The sequence below is a fragment of the Anomaloglossus baeobatrachus genome, chromosome 1 (genome assembly GCF_048569485.1).
Source record: "Anomaloglossus baeobatrachus isolate aAnoBae1 chromosome 1, aAnoBae1.hap1, whole genome shotgun sequence".
In the NCBI taxonomy this organism is placed as follows: domain Eukaryota; kingdom Metazoa; phylum Chordata; class Amphibia; order Anura; family Aromobatidae; genus Anomaloglossus; species Anomaloglossus baeobatrachus.
The window spans coordinates 336,910,378-336,934,837 of record NC_134353.1 but is presented as its reverse complement, the minus strand read 5'-3'; the positions used below and the strand labels follow the sequence as shown (position 1 = coordinate 336,934,837).

The 24,460-nt window shown below is 39.7% G+C and overlaps 1 protein-coding gene across 2 annotated transcripts in view; it reads left to right on the top strand.

Moving 5' to 3' along the window:
* Positions 1-24,460, top strand: part of LOC142292355 (neuronal acetylcholine receptor subunit alpha-7-like) — a 336,257-nt gene that overhangs the window by 94,877 nt on the left and 216,920 nt on the right. For both annotated transcript variants that reach the window (XM_075337677.1, XM_075337683.1), the window contains one exon: positions 13,168-13,212. In XM_075337677.1, coding sequence (XP_075193792.1) covers positions 13,168-13,212 — 45 coding nt within the window. The remainder of the gene's footprint in view (positions 1-13,167; positions 13,213-24,460) is intronic.

The following is a 24,460-nucleotide window of genomic DNA, read 5'->3' as shown; positions in this document are numbered from 1 at the left end:
AGATTGTCTCCTGGCAGAACAAGCAGTTAGTTAGCAACTATCTGCTTACTAGTTCTGAGCCCCATACGAAAAAATAACCACCGTTATAGGCATAACCTATTGAAGTCAATTTTCCATGGGTTCACCTATTTGTTTTTTTTACTGTGCTACTGTGGGCAGGGTTAAGTTTCCAAGTGTTTTTGTCTGATTCATTAGTGACATTTCAAAAAGTCACAAAATATGTTGTAAATAAACTCCAGTTCCCTCCTAAAGTTATTTTATACACATTAAAAATGTTTTAGGAAGTTTTGCAACATTTTTCAAAATATGATATTTTTTCCTCTAAAAAGCTGCAAAATGCGCTAAAGAGAATCTGTCGCAGGGTTTTTCAAAGTACAGACATGGCCTTATTGGCATTGTAATACTGAGTAAAATTATACCTGTGGTGAAGAAATCCATTTTGTGATTTTTGTGCAATCAGTGTTTAAAATTTTTCTGTAAGAATGGTTCTGTCTTTTCATCAGGGTGGGCCTGTGGGTAGCGTTTTTTCTTGGTGCTTTGGCCCCTATGTCTCACTTCTTTGTTTGAATGACAGACGACTGATTTGTTAGTGACCTTCCTCCTATTTTAAATGTCGCCCTGGAGCAATAATTTTTATGGCCTTCAAAAAAAATTAGGTCTCCAGTAAAGTGGCGGCTTGGTGGTGCATGTGCGGTTGCATCTACAAGTTATCGTTCTGATTTGTCACGCACCGCCTACTGTGTCCAAACAACTAGCATGCAGAAGATGAGACATATATTGTCGCTGCTCAGGATAACTTGTTAGTTAAGGTAACATTGCAACAGTAGTATTAATACTATAAAAGGACCAGTTCAACTCCACTGTGCCATCTGTCCATGTAGATGCGACTGCGCTTGCGCCATTGTCGGCACTATTTTACTGAAGACCTATTTTTTGGGGAGACCACAAAAATACTTTGCCCTCTCAATATTTAAAACAGGAGGTAGGTCACGGACGGATCAGTGCCCTGTCATTCAAACACAGATGACAGACAGAGGTGCCAAAACAGTAAAGCGGGCTTTACACGCTGCGACATCGCTAGCTAATGCTAGCGATGGCGAGCGTGATAGCACCCGCCCCTATCGTTATGCCGATATTTGGTGATCGCTGCCGCAGCGAGCATTATCGCTACGGCAGCGTCACACGCACTTACCTGGTCGGCGGCATCGCTGTGACTGCCGAACAATCCCTCCCTCAAGGGGGAGGGACGTTCGGCATCACAGCTATGTCACCGTGACGTCACTAAGCGGCCGACCAATCAAAACGGAGGGGTGGAGATGAGAGGGACGAACATCCCGCCCACCTCCTTCCTTCCTCATTGCTGGCGTGTGGCAGGTAAGGAGAGGTTCCTCGTTCCTGCAGCGTCACACGTAGCGATGTGTGCTGCCGCAGGGACGAGGATCAACTTCGCCCACGCGACAGGAGTCACACACAACGAGATCGCTACAGCAGCCGGATGTGCGTCACAAAATGACCCCAACGAGATCGCTGTAGCAATCTCGTTGCGTGTAAAGCCTGCTTAAGAAAAGACACTACCCATACTTTGCCCGATGAGCGGAACTGTGATTTCAGGAAAACGTCAAACACTGCACAAAAAGATAAAAATGGATTTATTCATCACAGGTATCATTTTAAGCAGTATTACAGCAGTCTTCCTTGTACTTAGGAAAATCCTGTTGTCAGGTTTTCTTTAAAGACAGAAAAACACACATTTTATTTTGAGCAAAATTCATGAATCATATGCGCCATTTTGATGAAATAATTGGCAAATAGCACAAGATAAAAAAGAAAAGTGACTAAAAAAAACATAAATGATGACTCCGGCTCAGTGTCTAAACCTATCATAAATGATCACTCCAACTTAACCTTGGCAAAAACAGTGTTTCAATGGACACTCCATGCTAAAGTCTAAAGGCCCCGTTACACGCAACGACATCACTAACGAGATGTCATTGGGGTCACGGAATTCATGACGCACATCCAGCCTCGTTAGCAACGTCGTTGCGTGTGACAGGTACGAGTTGATTGTTGACACGTCGTCCATTTCCCAAATGTCGTTGCTTGTGCAGGACGCAGGTTGTTCATCGTTCCTGAGGCAGCACACATCGCTATGTGTGACACCCCAGGAACGACGAACAACACCGTACCTGCATCCTCCGGCAATGAGGTGGGCGTGACTTTCATGCAGCTGCTCTCCGCCCCTCCGCTTCAATTGGACACCTGCCGTGTGACGTTGTTGTGACGCCGCACGAACCGCCCCCTTAGAAAAGCGGCAGTTCGCCGGCCACAAGGACGTCGCTAGGAAGGTAAGTACGTGTGACGGGTAGTAGCAATTTTGTACGCCACGGGCAGCGTTTTTTCAATGACGCACAAACGACGGGACGGGTGCTTTCATGAGCGACATCGCTAGCGATGTCGCTGTGTGTAAAGCCCCCTTTAGGCTATGTGCACATGCTGAGTATTTCGTTGCATATTTTTGCCATGCGTTTTTGCCTCGTTTTCAGTGTGTTTTTTTGTATGCATGTTTTCCATGCGTTTTCTCACATTTGTGGTGGAAATAGGCTGCAAAAATGCTAAAATAGTTGCCATGCTTCACTTTATTTTCTGCACCTAATCTGCAAGTCAGAAAAAGAGACTGTTAGATAAAATCAAAGAATTCATTTAAGATTTTTTTGCCAATGTTGAGCTTAGATAAACATTATATTGAAAATGTGAAAATGTCACAATTAATACAAATCACTTGCTATAATCTCCTTATCAAACAATAACCATAATTTAGTTTGTTCTTTCAATAACCAAAGTAACAGTGGAAACAAACCCTTTCAGAAAAAGGATCTGAGCACATGCTCTTCTTAAATCATAGTAGCATGTGCCATTGCCCTCTAGCTGGCAAGAAGTTGAAAGTTTGCTCACAATATAAAAAATTATTTCTTCTATTATATTCCATCCTTTGTTTGTGAGCCCCAGTACTTATTATGGATAAGTAAATAAAGAGATATGTTCCAGTGCAGGAGACTTTACAAAAGATGTAATAACAGTCATGAAAGATGTTCCAAATATTAGACATGTTAATACCCTCAAAATTTGATGAGGTATATTTTTTTTAAAGAATTGACAAAGTAATCAGTAAAAAGTAGAAGATGCTGTAAGATCCCCGTAATAAGTAATTTCTATAAAATTCTTAGAAATCTGTTCAATTATTGCTATGATGACATCAGAGGCTGAAGCCCACAGTTTGGATCCATGGCTTGCATATTCAACATACTGAATCTTAAATATTTAGGGTTTTTAGGATTTCTGTTAAAGGGGTTGTCTTGAACTTTAAACATAGTTACATAGGTTGAAAAAAGACTTAGGTCTACAAAGTTCAACCTTTCTTCACCAATTATGCATTTTATGTCACTAAATTGTCTGTAAGCCACAATGTTATGTGTACTGATGTCCTCAAAACTTTGCATACCACTGATGTTAGACTTATCAGATGGTAGTTGCCTGGATCCACCTTCTTAACATACCACGTAAGTCATCCTCTAATCTTGAGGCACCAACTCTGTTACAAGAGAGTCTAAGATGTTAAGATAAAGCGGTCTGTCAATTAGTAAGCTCACTTACCTCAATATCCGTGGATGAATGCCATCTAGGGGGATTTGCCGATGTTTTATTTTCTCAGATCCAAGCTTACTCTCTCTTGTGTTAAACTAGTTATATCAGATGGTGAACTTTAATTTATGCCTTGTTGAATGATCCCTGAAACATTCAGTTCATTGGTGAACATGGATGAAAAATGCCTGTTTAATATCTCAGTCTTTTTTTGTCCTGTATTAGTTATCTTGTTATTATCATCTTTTAAGGGGCTAATACAACCATTTGTTGTCTTTTTTGTCATTGATATATTTATAAGAATTGTTGGGATTTATTTTTGTTTCAGTAGCTAACTCTGCTAGTTTGATTTTATTTTTACATTTTAAATTGCAATCTCTATACTCCTGAAATGCTGTTTCTGTATTCACAGCCTTCCAGCTTTTGAATTCCCTTTGTTGTTACTTATTATGCTTTGTACTGTTTTATTTACCATAGTGGGTTTTTAATTCCTAGACATTGTATTACCAGAGAGTATCAAATTTCTGGAGATTTCTAATTTTCTCTCCAGGACAGGAGACAAACTCTAGCGCAGCGCCACCTATTGGAAGTAGCGATCCTAAAAGTTAAATGTGGATTTCTAACAATCCTTTACATATAACTTAGGATATATATGCCAGATCAGAATCCCAATTTGCAGACACGTTTGTTTCGGGGTGCTTGCCCCTCTTCAGTGCAAAGTATGGGGTGTCTGATCTGGCTATGAGAAGCTTTGTGGGACCACGGGGGAACACTATTCTCCTTATGGAGACTTTGCAAGCCAGACTGACTGGATGCTAGTAAGGGGACTTATAGCTGCCACGCCCCTCTGCAAAAGATTTCTAGTAATATATCTTTCACCCTTTCACAACCAATGATATACCTATATGTCATTAGTCATGTAAGTCCCTTTAATGCGGGCTCACGCGGCAAGCCCACATTATTTCCTGTACATGTAAGCTGATCTGATCAGCCGACATCTGCAGCTAATGGGATCCACTAATGGCTGTTAACTAGATATATTGCGCTGTCAAACTCTGACAGCGACATTTAACACGTGCCGGAAGTGTTTCCGCCATTCCCTGACACTCATTGGTGACCCATTGACACGATCACATGGGAAGGGGGGGTCTCATGGGTTGTCATGACAGCCGGGGGTCAGCTGATGACCTCTGTTGATTTCATGGTGAAGTTCCTGTGAATACCGGCAGAGCACCGACATTCACAGATCATCAGCATTTCTGCTGTTCAGAGGGAGGCTTACCACCACTTATCTGTTGACGGAGCTTAGTAATTCCAGCCGGTGGCGGCATTGGAACAGATGATCGGCGAAGTGCTGGGTGTCGCACTTCCACTAATCAGACATTGATGACCTGTCCTGAGGATAGTCCATCAATGTTAAAGTGCCTTTAATTCTAAGAACAAACTGCTCACAGCCTTCATTGACAAGTGTCTCATGTCAGGATTAGTAGGGGTGTTAGCTGGACCTCACACACTTTTATAGCATATCACAGCAAATCATAAAAGCCTATTGTAGTAAAGTAGTGTGGAATTATTCACATTTTAGCAAGCTGGTAGCAATATATTGGTGCCTGGAGGTCAACACTATCCGCCACTTGAAATGTCTTGTTTTTGTGTGTACAGATTCATACCAATACCTTCTGTTGGTTAAAAGACTTTTACATAACATTATCAACGCTTTACTTGTTTGACTCCATAGCAAAATGCAACGTAAAATGCCTTGTAAGAGCGACCTACATGAACCTTACTCTTCTTATACGGGCTGCATCTTTTTGTGTATGCTAACATCCTGCGACAGTTCTGCCTTTGCATTACAATGTTTTCTTTCCCTTAGCAAAGGCAAAATATATGCTTCATTTACTGGCAAAGGATTTGTGCATGATGCATTCAGTGATAATATGGTAAGGCACAGTTATTCTAGCAGGCATTCTGCCTACTGCGTACAATAAAAAAACATTATTTATTACATATTACTTTTACACAACTAGTTAAGGTTGTGAAATAATTTTGGAAAACAATCGCATATGGTCTTTATTCTATTTTTCACAATTTTACTATGTCCAGAAGGTTTCAATGTGAAAGGGAACCTGTCAGAATATTTCTGCTATGTAATCTGAGGACAGCATGAAGTTGGAGCTGAGACACTGATTTTCATGATATCATATGTCACTTACTAGGCTGTTTGCTGTAGTTTCTATACAATGAGTGTTTTATCACCAGGAGATTATCACTGCCTGGACTAGGCACCTCATGAGAGCTGTCCAACAACATCCCCAGCACTGAGATTAGCAGTTTACTGCCTATACACTGTACATAGAAAGCTGTGATATGGTTGAGGTCAGCTCTCTGAGCTACATGTTGCATCTAAAAGTTCTTATTTTATCACAACTGCTGCATCCAGTAAACTAAGTAATACATTGTTGGAAACTGGGACTCTTATCCTACATTATGCTCCTCTCTGATGAGGTAGCAAAAACCTAGTGACAGATCACCTTTAAAGGGGTATTCTCATTTCCAAGATACTATCTTAATACAGTATATAGTAGCTGCAATAATAATAATAATAATAATAATGATAATAATAGCAAATTCATCCACTTAGAAATGTAGTATAGTTCTCCTGGTATAACAATATCTCTTACCTCATGTGCAGGACATTGCAGGACCTGAGGTATCCATGGTTATGACCACGCATATAGTCACAGTTAGTTGCTCATGGTTGTAACCATGGATACCTAAGGTCCTGCAATGCTCTCAACTTGAGGTAAGCGACATAGTGAATCAGAAAAGCTATAAAACGTTTCTAATTGGAAGTATTTGCTAATATTATTATTACACCTACTACATATGGGGATTTTGGAGATAGGAATACCTCTTTAAATTCAACTTTGTGGAGGACTTCTAACCTCTATACCAAAATCAAGAACAATGTTGTATTTCCCTCATATTGAAGATACAGGGTTCGATTATCAGATAATTTTATTTTATTTACTTATGGGTCATAGAGTTACTAGATCAAACTCCACTTTTATCATACATATGTTCTGTGGGGCTTGTACACAGGGGTAGGATACAGCCAATTCTTTCTAGTTTGAGGAAACCGATTATTAAAATTGCAGCTGGTTCCCTGAACCAGCAAGAAGCAGCGCCCTGACCTGGTTCTTGGGACCCACTAGTTTCAACTGAATGTGCGTCATTGGGTGTATATTCACTTGAAATACTGTATATCGCAGTGCAGGAAACCTTTTCTGCACTGCAATAGATAAAATAGTCTTCAGCCTATCAGAGGCCGGCAGCTGATATTAATGCTCCCATGCTGGCATCAGCCGCCGACCTATCAGAGCCCAGAACCATGCAGGTGACATCAGCGAACATGTTGCCGTTGCCGTCATCAGCCGCTGGCCTATCAAAGGCCTGCACGTTATCGGCATATGACATCACTGGCATGCACCGGACTGTACACGCCACCAATGATGCAAGAAGAGGACGCTGCTGGACCACGGACAGATAAGATTTTTTTTTTCATTTTTACATTTTATTTCATTTTTTTTAAACTTTTTAAACATAAACTTTATTGTTTTTTCTTAAACATGTACAAAATACTGACAATGAAAAGTAGACAAGTTCTTGATAATCAGCTCAGCCAATCATTATTTTATTCATATGAGGACCATATTGGAGGATTTTATGAGGACCAGTATGAATGACATATGGGGACCAAGATGGGGATAATATGGTGACCAGGATGAGGAATGACAGAGAGACAAGGATGGGACCTGGATTGGACAACATATGGAGACCAGGATTAATGACATATGAAGACGAGGATGGAGGCTTATATGGGGACAAGGTTGGATGACATAATCCCCCAGAATGGGGGATTATATAGGGGCCAGGATGAAGGACAGACATATGGGGCCAAGATTATTCACTACATAAAAGGTCAAAATAGCGAAAATTACAAGAAGGGGCACAGGATGGAGGACATTATTACAGGAAGAGGCCCAGGATTTAGGACATTATTACAGGAAGGAGCCAGGATGAATGACATACACTAATTACTAGTGATGAGCAAATATACTCAGCACTATTCCTTACTCACATGATAAAAACTGCATTTCTTTGCCAGGAGATGCAGATTTGTGCAGAAATATCTACACCAGATTTCTGCACCAAATTTGGATTTCCTGGCAGGAAATCACACAGAAACGAAGTCAAAACCACATTTTGATGCGGTTTTTTTTTTTGCCACGAGATGCAGTATTGATACAAGAATTTGGTGTATAAATTTAAGAAACAAATCTGCATTTCTTAGCAAAAAAATGCGGTTTTCTGTCAGGAGATGTAGGTCTCAATGAGTTAACTTGAGGTGAGGTCACTGAGTTTAGGGAGTTCATCTGAAGTGAGTTTACCTGCAGTTATAGGTGGGGTACCATGGAAACATACAGCTGTAACCACAGGTAAACTCAGTGATGTCACTGCTCACATCTGCGGCTTAGACAGTGTCATGTTCTCTAATGTGCCCGAGCGTTGCAACTTCAGTATGTATCAGAGTCGGGATCATTGTGGGACGTTGTGGTGTAAATTACATTGGACCTGGGTGTTTTGGGAGTTATTAAATTGGAGAAAGAGTATGTGTGGGTTTTTTTATAAATTAAATATGTTTCTCTGTGTTTTGTGTTTATTTCTTTTTACTTACAAGATTAGTAATGGAGGTGTATTGTAGATGCCTAATCCAGGGCTTTGTGGCAGCTGTGATTTTTAACAAATGGCATCTGTCATTAACCCCTTATACACTACCGTTCAAACGTTTGGGGTCTCCCAGACAATTTTGTCTTTTCCATGAAAAATCATACTTTTATTTATCAAATGAGTTGTATAATGAATAGAAAATATAGTCCAGACATTGACTAGGTTAGAAATAATGATTTTTACTTGAAATCATTATTTTCTCCTTCCAACTTTACTTTTGTCAAAGAATGCTCCTTTTGCAGCAATTACAGCTTTACAGATCTTTGGTATTCTAGCTGTTAATTTGATGAGGTAATCTGGAGATATTTCACCCCATGCTTCCAGAAGCCCCTTACACAAGTTGGATTGGCTGATGGGCACTTTTTGCATACCATGCGGTCAAGCTGCACTCACAACAACTTAATAGGGTTAAGATCTGATGACTAGGCTGGCCACTCCATTACAGGTAGAATACCAGCTTCCTGCTTCTCCCCTAAATAGTTTATGCATAATTTGGAGGTGTGCTTTGGGTCATTGTCCTGCTGTAGGACGAAATTGGCTCCAATCAAGCGCCATCCACAGGGTATGGCATGGCGTTGCAAAATGGAGTGATAACCTTCCTTATTCAAAATCCCTTTTACCTTGTACAAATCTTCCACTTTACCAGCACCAAAGCAACCCCAGATCATCACATTACTTACACCATCCTTGACAGATGGCACCAGGCACTCTTTTAGCATCTTTTCAGCAGGTCTGCATCTCACAAATGTTCTTCTGTGTGATCCAAACACCTCAAACTTCAATTCCTCTTTCCATAACACTTTTTCCAATCTTCCTCTGTCCAATGTCTGTGTTCTTTTGCCCATATTAATCTTTTCCATTTATTAGCAAGTCTCATATATGGCTTTTTCTTTGCCACTCGGCCCTGAAGGCCAGCATCCCGGAGTTGCCTCTTCACTGTAGAAGTTATCACTGGCATTTTGCGGGTACTATTTAATGAAGCTGCCAGTTGATGACCTGTGAGACATTGATTTCTCAAACTAGAGACTCTAAAGGACTTGTCTTGTTGCTCAGTTGTGCAGCTGGGCCTCCCACTTTTCTTTATTCTCTGGTTAGAGCCTGTTTGTGCTCTCCTCTAAAGGGAGTAGTACACACCGTTGTAGGAAATCTTCAGTTTCTTGGCAATTTCTCTCATGGAATATCCTTCATTTCTAAGAAGAAGAATAGACTGTCGAGTTTCACATGAAAGATCTCTTTTTCTGGCCATTTTGGGAGTATAATGGAACCAACAAATGTAATGCTCCAGATTCTCAACAAGCTCAAAGGAAGGTCCGTTTTATAGCTTCTGTAATCAGCAAAACTGTTTTCAGCTGTGCTAATGTGGTGCCCCTGCGGCTTCAGGTGCCACAGGGTACTGCACCTCACCAGAGGGGCAGTATTCATCTCGGATATGGAGGAGCTCGTCACCGGTAAACCAACAACAACACACTCAACCAACACATAACATGGGAGCTCTTCCACTGGGACGGGTCTAAGGTAGGTGCTGGGGTGGCCATTATGAGGTATGGGACCTCTTGCCATATAGTTCATCCTCCCTGGGGCCGAGCTCTGCCTGTGGAGAGCTGTGATTTCCGAGCTGCGTTACCATCCACCCTAGAAGAGAGAAGTCCTACAGCGGCGGCTAATTATTGTCCGCACACCACAGGTGGCGTCACAAACAACTACCCCCATCATTCCCATCCCCATCTTTATTGACACCACCGGGGTCACGGAACCGGGCAAGGCCACCGCGGTGACCCAAGAGAAGAACCGCGGGCCGGTGACGGGTAAACCACAAGACCACGTGGGCGCATCACTAACATACTTGCACAAGGGTCTTCAAGGGATTTCTAAACATCCATTAGCCTTCTACCACAGTTAGCAAACACAATGTACCATTAGAACACTGGAGTGGTGGTTGTTGGAAATGGGCCTCTATATACCTATGTAGATGTTGCATTAAAAACCAGACGTTTGAAGCTAGAATAGTCATTTACCACATTAGCAATGTATAGAATGTATTTCTGTTCAATTTAATGTTTGCTTCATTTAAAAAAATGTACTTTCCTTTAAAAAAATAAGGGAATATCTAAGTGACTCTAAACTTTTGAACTGTAGTGTATATATGTATTGAGCCGCTCAGGCTGAATTGGGCGTATCTGTGTTGGGACAGGAACAAAGCGTAGGTGGGATGCCACAGGCATGCAACTCTTCATAAATCTGGCTCCATGTTCCCTCATCAAGACTAGTCATTACATTACAGATCATTTAATTTCTAATGGCATGCTAAAAATAATGGTCTATATTTATATAGATGTGATATTTTTTTTGTTGTCTTAATGTGAGCAAAATAAAATATACACTTAATATTTAATTAATCAGGGACAACTGCCCTTTCATAGCTGATGACCCTGGAGTGCAACATAGGATCAAATGAAATAATGGGAAAATTAAGTGATCTGATCTGCCAACCTTGTGAAGTGTTTTTTGTGTAACAGTGTTGAAAGGTTAATGAGAATGGTGTAATAGAGGAAAACATTCAGCAAAGGTGATCCTGTGAATGTACAATAATCAGCAATGAAAGGGGTCGCACTTATAAGTTATGAACAGATGGTGACAGTCAAAAAAATTGGAGTCAAATACAATATCATTGCTATTTAAAAGATACAAAATTTTAAGACATTAATGAGCAAAATAGAGCAAGAAATCACTGACACTTAGAGATGAGCAAGCCCTTGGATATTCGGGTTCGCTGAATTCGCACGGACTTTGAAAAAATTTGGTTCAAGACCCGAACTTGATCTGGACTTGACCCCAGACAGTGAACCCCAATATAAGTCAATAGGGAAGAGAAGTTATGTTCTCTAAAATTGTTATAGTAAGGACTAGGGGACTGCAAAAGAAAGCAAAACAGGGGTAAGAGCAGGACAGTTATAAATACTGTGTTTCCCAGAAGATAACACAGCAGTTAGACTTTTTTCTGGGCCCGTTTGTTAAACTTCATGACCCCAATCATTTATTTATTTTGTTCATTTATTTATTTATTTAAGATGTGGGGTCCCCTCTATTTTGATAATCAGCTAAGATAAAGCAACAGCTGGGGACTGGTAGTATCAGGCTGGTAAAGCCCACGGTTATTTGGCCCTTCACAGCCTAAAAATACCAGCCCACAGCATTCCGAGAATTGGCGCATCCATTAGATGTGCCAATTCTTGAACTTTACCCTGCTCTTCCAGATTTTCCTGGTGCAGGGGCAATCAGGGTAATATATGAGGTTGATGACAGCTGTGATTTGTCAAAAATTACAGCTCCCATCAAGCCCTAGGTTAGTAATGAGGAGGCATCTATGAGACACCTTCATTACTAACCTTGTATGTCAAAAGAAATAAACACACCCATAAAATACTTTTTTTTTTAATCAAAACTCACCAGTCAATTCCTTTTTTCTCAGAATGTACCCGACTGTTGATTTTGCTACTCCAAGCATGTCTGCTGTCTCTCTGATGGATTTTTTCTTTTTTTTCAGCCTCAGGATGTTCTGCTTCACCTCAATTGAGAGTTCCTTAGACCGCATGTTGTCTGGTCACAGCAACAGCTTCCAAATGCAAAACCACACACCTGTAATCAACCCCAGACCTTTTAACTACTTCATTGATTACAGGTTAACGAGGGAGACACCTTCAGAGTTAATTGCAGCCCTTAGAGTCCCTTGTCCAATTACTTTTGGTCCCTTGAAAAAGAGGAGGCTATGCATTACAGAGCTATGATTCCTAAACCCTTTCTCCGATTTGGATGTGAAAACTCTCATATTGCAGCTGGGAGTGTGCACTTTCAGCCCATATTATATATAATTGTATTTCTGAACATGTTTTTGTAAACAGCTAAAATAACAACACTTGTGTCACTGTCCAAATATTTCTGGACCTAACTGTATATACTCTGAAACGCGTTGAATACGTTGAATATTCAAATCACAAAGATTACTCTTCCAGATCGATTTCTTCTATCCACACGGCAGCACGGGTTAACCCTTTCCTCTACTCTACATACACAGATGAACACTTAAGTTAGACAATGCACCATGCCACAAGGGTAATTATAGATTGAGTCAAGTAATATTATAGAAACGTTTCCTTGCATCCCTGGCCTTCACAAAGCCCAGATCCTAATCCTATAAAGTATCTCTGGAACAAAGTAGAACAAGCCATTCAGTATGTCCATCAAATCTGGGGCAACTGCTAGAAACTCTCCTGTCCGCATGGGCCACTATTCCCGCAGAAATATCTTACCACTTGGACCAATTAGTGTGGTTTTAAGGACAAAAGAGGTCTAACATACTACCAGAGTGGTCATTCTATTTAAGTTATACATTAGCAGAACCACAGTGTTCAATGATTGGCTGCAGTAGTGATGTGAGGCGAGCTGTCAACCTAACATCAATGATGGACAGCCAAAACACCAGAGACCAGAACCGCAACTTAAGGAGGGTGACTGTTAACTTTCTTGTTATGTTACATTATGGATCCTTTTTCCGAAAAGTGGAAAAAACCTTTTAAAGTCACCGCTCTTATAAAAACAAATGAAAAGTTGCTTTTTCTTTAAATGTAACAAATCCAAACTAAAATCATCACATTTCTGGAAAGGATTGAGAAAAATCATTGACATTCCCAGTGTCATTTTAGCAATCAGCATCACAGTGATTTCTTCTTTCTCTTCCAGGATGAAAAGAATCAAGTTCTGATTACAAATGCTTGGCTTCAAATTGTAAGTAGCATACTTCTATGTAATTAGCTTTTCTTTAATGCATTAAATTACTTTCCAGGTTTTATTTAGCTAAGTAATTATATCCTACTGGTGAATTAGAAAATTGCAGCACAATTAAAAAATCATATTTAATCACATTCTAGTTTAAGTTCAGCGGCATATTAAAGCAATTGAAATAATGATCTTTAAATGAGATTGGATTATATTGTTTTATGACTTGATTAAACAATATACTACATAATTTTATGTATCATTCATGACATATTTAAGCTGTTTTGTAAAAATATGCCTAAAAGGTCACGGTTCAACTTAAATCTCATAAGGTTCTAGTTCATTCCCAAAACATTAATGTGATCCTCCACCCTGGGAAAAGTCATGTATTGTCACACTAATGTTTGTCTTTCACTGCCTTCCTCGCTCAATACTGCCATCGAAAACTGACTAAATTTGGAGTTCTGCAATCAATAGAATTAATTTCATAAAAGAAAGAAAAACAATTTTGGGGGGGATAATTTGTGTCACCATATTCCGAATTCCGGAAAATGTTTATCTTAGTATTGGTTGATTGTACAAGGGCTAGTTATCAAGTGGCAGCCTGTCTGTCTTAGTGATACCAATGAGGTGTACATACAACATCTTGCTTTCTTTGTAGTGCATTTTGCCACAGAGGTGTGATGATCAAAAACGCCATTCTAGCATTTTCATTTATTTTTATTTTTTTCAGTGTGAACTATGTCAATTAATTTTGTATTTTGATAGGTAAGGCTTTTATGGACACAGTGATACCAAATATACAGTTAGGTCCAGAAATATTTGGACAGTGACACAATTTTCGCGAGTTGGGCTCTGCATGCCACCACATTGGATTTGAAATGAAATCTCTACAACAGAAGTCAAGTGCAGATTGTAACGTTTAAATTGACGGTTTGAACAAAAATATCTGATAGAAATTGTAGGAATTGTTCACATTTCTTTACAAACACTCCACATTTTAGGAGGTCAAAAGTAATTGGACAAATAAACCAAACCCAAACAAAATATTTTTATTTTCAATATTTTGTTGCGAATCCTTTGGAGGCAATCACTGCCTTAAGTCTGGAACCCATGGACATCACCAAACCCTGGGTTTCCTCCTTCTTAATGCTTTGCCAGGCCTTTACAGCCGCAGCCTTCTGGTCTTGCTTGTTTGTGGGTCTTTCCGTCTTAAGTCTGGATTTGAGCAAGTGAAATGCATGCTCAATTGGGTTAAGATCTGGTGATTGACTTGGCCATTGCAGAATGTTCCACTTTTTTGCACTCATGAACTCCTGGGTAGCTTTGGCTGTATGCTTGGGGTCATTGTCCATCTGTACTATGAAGCGCCGTCCGATCAACTTTGTGGCATTTGGCTGAATCTGGGCTGAAAGTATATCCCGGTACACTTCAGAATTCATCCGGCTACTCTTGTCTGCTGTTATGTCATCAATAAACACAAGTGACCCAGTGCCATTGAAAGCCATGCATGCCCATGCCACCATGTTGCCTCCACCATGTTTTACAGAGGATGTGGTGTGCCTTGGATCATGAGCCGTTCCCTTTCTTCTCCAAACTTTTTTCTTCCCATCATTCTGGTACAGGTTGATCTTTGTCTCATCTGTCCACAGAATACTTTTCCAGAACTGAGCTGGCTTCATGAGGTGTTTTTCAGCAAATTTAACTCTGGCCTGTCTATTTTTGGAATTGATGAATGATTTGCATCTAGATGTGAACCCTTTGTATTTACTTTCATAGAGTCTTCTCTTTACTGTTGACTTAGAGACAGATACACCTACTTCACTGAGAGTGTTCTGGACTTCAGTTGATGTTGTGAACGGGTTCTTCTTCACCAAAGATAGTATGCGGCGATCATCCACCACTGTTGTCATCTGTGGACGCCCAGGCCTTTTTGAGTTCCCAAGCTCACCAGTCAATTCCTTTTTTTCTCAGAATGTACCCGACTGTTGATTTTGCTACTCCAAGCATGTCTGCTATCTCTCTGATGGATTTTTTCTTTTTTTTCAGCCTCAGGATGTTCTGCTTCACCTCAATTGAGAGTTCCTTAGACCGCATGTTGTCTGGTCACAGCAACAGCTTCCAAATGCAAAACCACACACCTGTAATCAACCCCAGACCTTTTAACTACTTCATTGATTACAGGTTAACGAGGGAGACGCCTTCAGAGTTAATTGCAGCCCTTAGAGTCCCTTGTCCAATTACTTTTGGTCCCTTGAAAAAGAAGAGGCTATGCATTACAGAGCTATGATTCCTAAACCCTTTCTCCGATTTGGATGTGAAAACTCTCATATTGCAGCTGGGAGTGTGCACTTTCAGCCCATATTATATATATAATTGTATTTCTGAACATGTTTTTGTAAACAGCTAAAATAACAAAACTTGTGTCACTGTCCAAATATTTCTGGACCTAACTGTATATATAAGATATACAAGACATACAGATAGGGACTCTAGATTGTGAGCCCCAATGGGGACAGTGTTGCCAATGTATGTAAAGCGCTGTGGAATTAATAGCGCTATATAAATGAATAAAATTATTATTATTATATATATATTTATTTATTTATTTTTTGTCCTCTTACGTAATTGAATCTGAAATTGTTTGATTTCGTACCTGCCCACATCTGTTAACTCCTTAAATACTACTGTTATTTCTGACAGTGGGATTTATAACATGCAGTCCAGGGGGGAACGTCAATTTATGCATTGCTTTGTGAATATAGGGTTTTGATGTTTTGTAATGGCAGGCAAGGACTAAATTAATTCCATCATGCCTACCATGACAGTGTTCTTCTGGCTAGCCTTCATAGAAGACTGTTATTTTTACTATACAGTATATTGAAATACTGAGGTGTTACATAGCATACAGTAAGTGATCACAGGATGACTGCAGGTTCAAGTCCCCTAAATGCAAAAAAATTGTAAGTACAAATATAAAAATGTGCAAAAATAACCCACTTTTCCCCCATTTAAAATAAAGACAAAAAAAATCATATTTGGTATCATTAGTTCCATAGAATTCCAGACTTTCAAAGCATAAAATGAATTTACCTGATTGTAAATGACGTAAAGGAAAACAAAATAATTCAGAATTACATTTTTTGGTAATGGTCATGTCAGCTCTGTATATAAAATATAAGAACTCAACTATCAGTTGTATTTAGCCCAAAATAATATTAATTTAAAAAGTCATCTTGCCGAACAGCAAGCTCTCACACAGCTCTATCAATGTAAAACTGAAAGTATTACGGAAAATAATGAAACAGGCTAAATTACTTTTTTTTAATTTCCACAATTTTTTTCAGTACGTAAAGAAAATACATAAAAGTTTGAAGTTGCCATAATTGTACTTACCTAGAGAATCATGTTGACAAGTCAGTTTAACCATACAATAAGTACAGTAAAAACAAACCCCAAAAAGACAGTTGTGTTTTGTTTTGGGGTTTTTATTTGCAATTTTACTGCTTGGAATTTTTTTCTCTATTTCTAGTGTATTTTATGGTAAGGCCTCCTTTACACATTGGTGTGCCCAGTAGGTGTGGTGTCCATTTTCACATGTACTGGGGACACATTCACACCCATGCTCATTAAAATCTCTCTTATTCTTCACACCTTCATGTTTTCACAGATAAAATGGGTCAACAGAAATCTATGGGTCCATGAATAACATGTACAGCACACAGATAGCACCTGCCAAATTAAATACATTCAAGAAATTTAAGATTTTTAGGTTAAAGATGTGCACAGATGAAAGATAGATAGATAGCTAGATAGATAGATAGATAGATAGATAGGAGATAGCTAGATAGATAGATAGCTGCATAGATAGATAGATAGGATAGAGATATATGGATAGATAGATAGAGGGATAGATAGATGATAGATAGATAGATAGAGAGTTAGATAGATAGATAGATAGATAGATAGAGGGATAGATAGATGATAGATAGATAGATAGGATAGAGATATATGGATAGATAGATAGATAGATAGATAGATAGATAGATAGATAGATAGATAGAGGGATAGATAGAGGGATAGATAGATAGATCTTGTTCACCACTTTATTCCCAAAAAAATAAAAAATCCCCAGCAGATCCAATGCAGTCCAGAAGGAATATAATGCAAAATGGCTATGTAACATCGTTCTGACACTCCATAGGCTTTGAGCAGCAACCATTCTCTTCTGACGCTGCACTCCACGAGACCCGGTGACTATAATGAAGGGTGATGTCAGTAACATCACCGCTCATCAGAATCATTTGGTTGGTCACGCAGAGCTCAGCATCACCGTTGGATGAGCAGTGACGCTACTGACATCACCGCTCATCACAGTCTTTAGGTCTCTTGGAGCTCAACGTGAGGCGAGAGTGGCTGCTGGCCAAAGCCTTTTTAGTGTCAGAATGAAGCTCCATAGCCTTTGCTTATCAGATTCACTCTGGACTAGTACTGGGATTTTTTGTTATTTTGAGCCCTCTGGGCTCAAAGTCCACTTTTTTAGCCTGAATATCTGGAATCTTTTTTTCACCTGATAAGCCTTTGCTTTTTGTTGCATTTATCTACTATCTATCAATTAGAAAAATATTAGAAGCAGCACTCCACTCCATGATTATGAGAAATAAATGTGCCCATTATAGCAACATTTCAGTCCATATGTGGACTTTTCTCAAACAAGGTGTAAATGCAAATAAGGTGCTTTTTATAGTGTTTCACATACTCAGAATGAAATATGTGTTCACAATAATGAATACAAATCATCAATTAAACTGACAAGCAAAAGGGTAACAATGTTTAGAGCTTTTGCTATTTAGGCTCTACATCTCACCATCCACTACAGCTTTGAGCATCAAACTACCTTCATTTTATAGACAATCATCTTCGCTCAAACATGTATTTGACTTGCAACAATTTAGCATATGATTAGTTGTACAGATTCTTGTCATGTTATTGTTTTTTGTTAATTTATTAGTATTTTGTAAATCCATATTTGGCTTTCAACACTGCATGAATTCTTCCGGGAATGCTCTCAGTCAGATTCAAACATGTCTTGACCAAAATCTGATCCCAGGTTTCTTCTACACGTTTCCAAAGTTGCTGCGTACTGGTCAACTCACTTGGGAATGTATACAGCTTTTTTGTCATCTCTACCCACAGGTATTTGATCGAACTGAGGTCTAGAACTGTGGGGGCCAATCCAGTACCACTACTTCATTGTCATTGAACCATTTCTTTGCCAATCTTAACATATGCTTTGAGTCATTGTCCTGCTGGACAGCTATTAATGAGCGAGATAATGCTGTTTATCTTTTCTTGGGAAATCTTCTTCATGGCTGCTCTTTGATTCAAACCTGTAATCTTTCACTTGGGAATCAACCTAATAACACACTGAGCTATTAGGGAATTTGAGAACAGGTTGTAATATGTAGTATACAGGAAGAAAAATATTTTTCAGACATCAGGCGCAAAACAGTAACAATGTAGTGACATGAGAAGAATCTGCAGAACTGACCATATGCTAAATAGTTGCAAGTCAAACTTATGTATGAGATAGCCAAGATGATTATCTATAAAATGAAGGTACCATATTTTTCGGACTATAAGACGCACCTGACCATAAGACGCACCCTGGTTTTGGAGGAGGAAAATAGGAAAATAACATTTTAAGCAAAAAATGTGGTCATCATGACACACTTATGGGGCGAGGATCTGCTGCTGACACTGTTATGGGGTAATGTCCTGCTCATATACTCCCCAGCCTGCTCATATACTCCCCAGCCTGCTATATACCCTCATCCTGCTCATATACTCCCCATCCTGCTCATATACTCCCCAGCCTGCTATATACTCCCCATGCTGCTCATAATATACCCTCATCCTGCTCATATACTCCCCAGCCTGCTATATACCCTCATCCTGCTCATATACTCCCCAGCCTGCTATATACCCTCATCCTGCTCATATACTCCCCAGCCTGCTATATACCCTCATCCTGCTCATATACTCCCCAGCCTGCTATATACCCTCATCCTGCTCATATACTCCCCAGCCTGCTATATACCCTCATCCTGCTCATATACTCCCCAGCCTGCTATATACCCTCATCCTGCTCAAAAACTCCCCATGCTGCTCATAATATACCCCTATCCTGCTATATGCCCTCATCCTGGTGTATGGCCGCATCCTGTGGCACATAAAAAAATAAACGTTCATACTCACCTCACCTCACTCCCTGCAGCACTGCTCCTCTTACCGTCTATGTCAGCAGCAGCACCGCTGAATGCAGCCGTCCCCTTGCAGCATCGCGATGTCTTCTGGTGGTCTGTGCCAGCGACTGCGTGTGGACACGTGCGCACAGCGATGACGTCATCGCTGTGCACGCCGCTAGTCTTGCAAGTCAGCTGACCGGACAGACGGGAGGAGGAGCGATGCTGCAGGGGAACGGTGAGTAATCTGTACTGATTCACTGCCCCCCGCACTGATGATGATGCGCGGGGGGCAGTGAATACAGCCGCACATGATCACTCCAGGCTGCAGTTACCAGGAGTTGATCATGCGGGCCGACTGTTTATCCCTGCCCATCCTCCCGCCCACCTGTCAGTGCCTGCTTCACCGCTGAGAGATGGGCGGGAGGATGGGCGTGCATATTAAATGAGCGGGTCCACGTGGTCACGGCAGGCTGCTACAGCCTGCTCGTGGCCCCGATGACCCGCTCCACCGCAGCAGCCTTATTCTCCGCAGCCACAGTCAGACCATAAGATGCACCCCCAACTTTCTCCCAACATTTGGGGGGAAAACAGTGCGTCTTATGGTCCGAAAAATATGGTAATCTCATGCTCAAAGCTGTAGAGGATGGTGAGATATAGAGCCTGAAAGCCAAAAGTTAAAAACATTGTTACCCTTTTGCTCGTCAGCGTATAAGGTATTCACAAAATGCTTAGTTACCACATCACATATTCAGTAGTGGATAATAAAGTGCATCACATGTGTCTGTCATTATTGTCCATGACTCACCCCAGCATATGTACAAACAACTACATTTCAGCACAATTTTCGGAATTGCAGTAGTGCTCGTGCATATGACAAAACGTGTAAGAAACAAGAATATTCAGGAGCCCTCTGCTTTTTTAAAGCCAGGAAAGTCCTGTTGGTTGAATGCTTACGACCACGCGTATCCGCACACATGCCATAATATCACCAACACTGACTGCACCATCTTAAAGGTTACGTAGTGGTACATACGCTGTACTTACCCGGGAGCATCTCAGTAACTAGGACGACACCGTAAAGATTTTTACGCTCTGACCATTAAAAGTAATAAAGAATTTAATCAGAATAATAACATTATTTATTTTTCAGGTTTGGGCGCTATATTTATAATTCCATAGTTAACGTTTCTTGTAGAAGTTCTTATGGTGGGATGAGACAAGTCTTTTACATAGTTCCAATCAATATGACCTGCATAAAGATAAAAACACAAATGAATTGTAAAGCATATATCTTACTACACTATAAAATTAGGTCCAGGATCTTAAAGAGCATCAAAGTAAGGTTAATTTCGCCATACTAAATGACAGTATGTAATTTAAAGTTCACATTTAAATAGTATGTTTTTAAAGTATTTAATTTATGCATCTATTCCAATTCCCTAATTTGCAATAATTTAGTACAGTCACCACCCATTATCAATGGGGGAATCTGATCTATAATGCAAAACTTTAAGTCTTTCTCACAATGACCAAACTCAGCAAAATATTTTGGTACAGGGAGATCCAATTTTATTTTCCAAATGGTATATCTAAAATGATTTATACAGGTTTTAAAATCCCAAGTGGTCTCTATCACATATCAATGTGCAGGGGCATTCAAGCGTATATACCACATATTCACAATTGCATGTAAAAAAAACCCCTCTTCTAAAACAGTGTGTGTAAATGTTATTCTGTAAGCATATTTCTGCAGTTTATGCATGGATAAAAACCAGTACGTTTACGACTCATCAAGGTCGATTGAATAGATGATTTAAAAGATCCTAAAGCTGAATGTTCCAGTTTATCTTGAATAATGAGGGGATTTAACATTCATCAATATCTGGAAGGCACTATCCTAAGATAGACCAATGTTTCCTAATTACAGCTGGAATAACATTACCTTCTTCACAGTATATTGACACCAATGGATGACTCTTTAATTTCACATTTCTATTATCCTTTTCTATTCAAAGAGTGCTACGCTTAATATTCCTCAACTTTGGTGTCCATTTTTTCAACATTTTTTTAGAATAGTTTCTATCTCTAAAACGTATTATCATATTATCAAAATTCTTATTTAACATATATCATCACTCACTATCCTTCTAGCCCTTAAAAATTGACTAAATGGAAGTGATTTTACCATCCTCCTGTAATGATGACTCTCAAACTGAAGTAAATTATTTGTGTCTTTTGGTTTTAAAGACATATTTGTAGTCAAGTTCTCATTTGCTAGTATAACCAGAACATCCAAAAATTGAATTTCTGTCTCAGAAAAACTAGAGTAAATTTAATATTCTCATCCATGTCATTCAAAAATGCCTTAAAATCCAATAAATCTTCCACTGATTCAGTCAAAAGGAGAAAGACATCATCAATGTACCTTCACCACTTCACTACATGCTTAAAGTGGTGTGATATATACAAAAGATCCTCCTACAATGACATAATTACCAAATTTGTATAAGTGGATGCTATACTAATGCCCATCACGGTCCCTCATTGCTGTCCATAATAATCATCACAGAATAAAAAAAAAAATTTCTTGAGAATTAGTTGAAGCAAAAGTAATAATTTCCGGTGTATAGCATCTTATTTGCACTTCCACCTTGCTTTAGAAAGCTCAACATATGGACCAAAGCATTGCTATAATAGGTAAATAAAAAGACACAAGTTAAAGCACTGCTTATTTTCTTCTCCATTATATTGAAAGGATTGGACTTTCCCTGGGAAGATTTGCACCTTCCTATTCATATGCTAGTGCTGCATCTATAGTTTGCATCTGTCTATGTATCAATCTATCTATTTATCTATCTATCTTTGTATCTTATAATAAAGCTGAGGATAAAAAGTGCAAATAAGGTCTTACCAGATATTATAGGGAATTGTACATAAAGTAACACTTACATACTGGGGTTATGTAAGTCACAACCCCTATGCAAGCCTGACATAACCCCACATGGGTTAAACTTTAATGCTGGAGAGGAGAACCTTGTTAATACTACACTGCTGCCAAAAGATAGACTGTCGATTTAGTGAACTTCTTTATTTTACAGGTCTACGCGTTTCGGAGATCAAAGTCTCTTTCATCAGGACAAAGGAAAAAAATCAACAATATCAATATTGTTGATTTTTTTCTTTGCCCTGATGAAGGAGACTTTGGTCTCTGAAACACATAGACCTGTAAAATAAAGAAGTTCATTAAATAAACAGTCTATTCTTTCGGGAGCAGTGGGCATTAACCCCATTCTCCTCTCTAGCATTGAAGTTTATCTTTGCATCTTTGCACATCATTAATACATAAAAAAATGTCATGCTTTTTCCCAGTACATGTCGCATAGATGCCAAACAGATGGTGCACATAAATTGCACAAAGATGGCACACACATGGCACACATGTACAGACAGATGCATACGTGTGAAGGGAACCTAAAATGGTGTCATTCAAAAATACAACTGTAAATAAAATAAAATATAGCTCTCGTAAGAAGGGAAGAAAAAAAATTAAATAGTAAGAGCAAAAACTGCTTAGGCTGGCAGAGTTTAAGGTCCTGAACATATTTTTGTTTTTGTACACTCGTTGATTTAATCTTCTTCTTCCAAGAGCCATAACTTTTTCATCTTTCCATTGCCATAGCCTATAGCAGGAGTTTTAATTTTGAAAGAAATCATTCATTTTACCATATAAATTCCAAATGGAGAGAAAAAAGATTTGCTTGTGTCCCAGTAGACCCATAACTGTTTATTTTTCCATCTATGTAGCTGAGCAAGTGTTTGATTTTTATGTGCTGAGGTGTAGCTTATAGGGTATGTGCGCACGTGTGCGTATTACATGCAGTTACGCTGCGTTCTGCACCGCAGCGTAATTGCATGCGTCCTGCGTCCCCTGCACAATCTATGGAGATTGTGCAAGGGCCGTGCGCACGTGGCATGTTAGAACGCAGCGATTCGGCTGCTTGCCGAATCGCTGTGTTCTAAGAAGTGACATGTCACTTCTTTCGTGCGGTTTGCATGCTGTCTATAGGAAGAGGCAGCATGCAGAGCGCACGAATCTGCCGGCACCATGCGCTTCAGAACGCAGCTTTTCAGCTGCGCTCTGAAGCGCACATTTTCGGTGCGGTGCAATGCGCACACGTGCGCACATAGCCTTACTGATACTATTTGGGGGTAAATACAACATTTTGATCGCCTTCTATTGTACTTACTTAAGGACTTGAAATGACCAAAAAATTGTAATGTTTTCAATTTTCTTTACCTTTCTGAGTTTAAATAATTTTATATTTTGATTGAGTTGTCTTTTTCAGACATGACTCTACACCAAATAAATGTTTTTTTCATTAAAATTGGGCGATTTAAATGGCACTGAAAGGTATTAACAGCACCATTAGATTAGTTAACAACAATTGCAGGTCGTTAATATGCAGGTCTGCTGCATATTAACGACCTCATCTCTTGAGTCTGCTCCATACACTCTGAAGCAACTTGTGGTGCTTTACATGTGCTTGTTCGCATGTTTTATCAAATACGTGTTTATGCAGGTGGAACCTGATGAAATGGAGGGCCATGCATAAGGCTTTAAAGGATAGAGTCTGCTCATGCCCTAGTGCTAGGGAAGGGAATGATGGGACACCTACGGCACTCACCTGCAGCTGCACTCTGCACTCCTAGCCAGTCCCTATACAGGTTCCGCTCCTGTTGCACCTGAAGTCCTGAGAGTCCCTTTAATAACCATAGCTAGGGAGCTGGCAGGTGAGTATCGCTAGTCCCACTGCTGCACTAATACAACAAGAAGGAAAGGTACAACACACAGGGGAAAAAACAAAGGATAAAGTCCAACTTCACAGCTGCAGTTTGACACCAGGACTGCAGCCACACCGCTTCCATCAACAAAGGGCTCCAGCAGCTCCCCCCACCTCGAGGCCTAGCTACAGAATGAATCAGAATAACCGGCCCCCTTACTGGGAAAT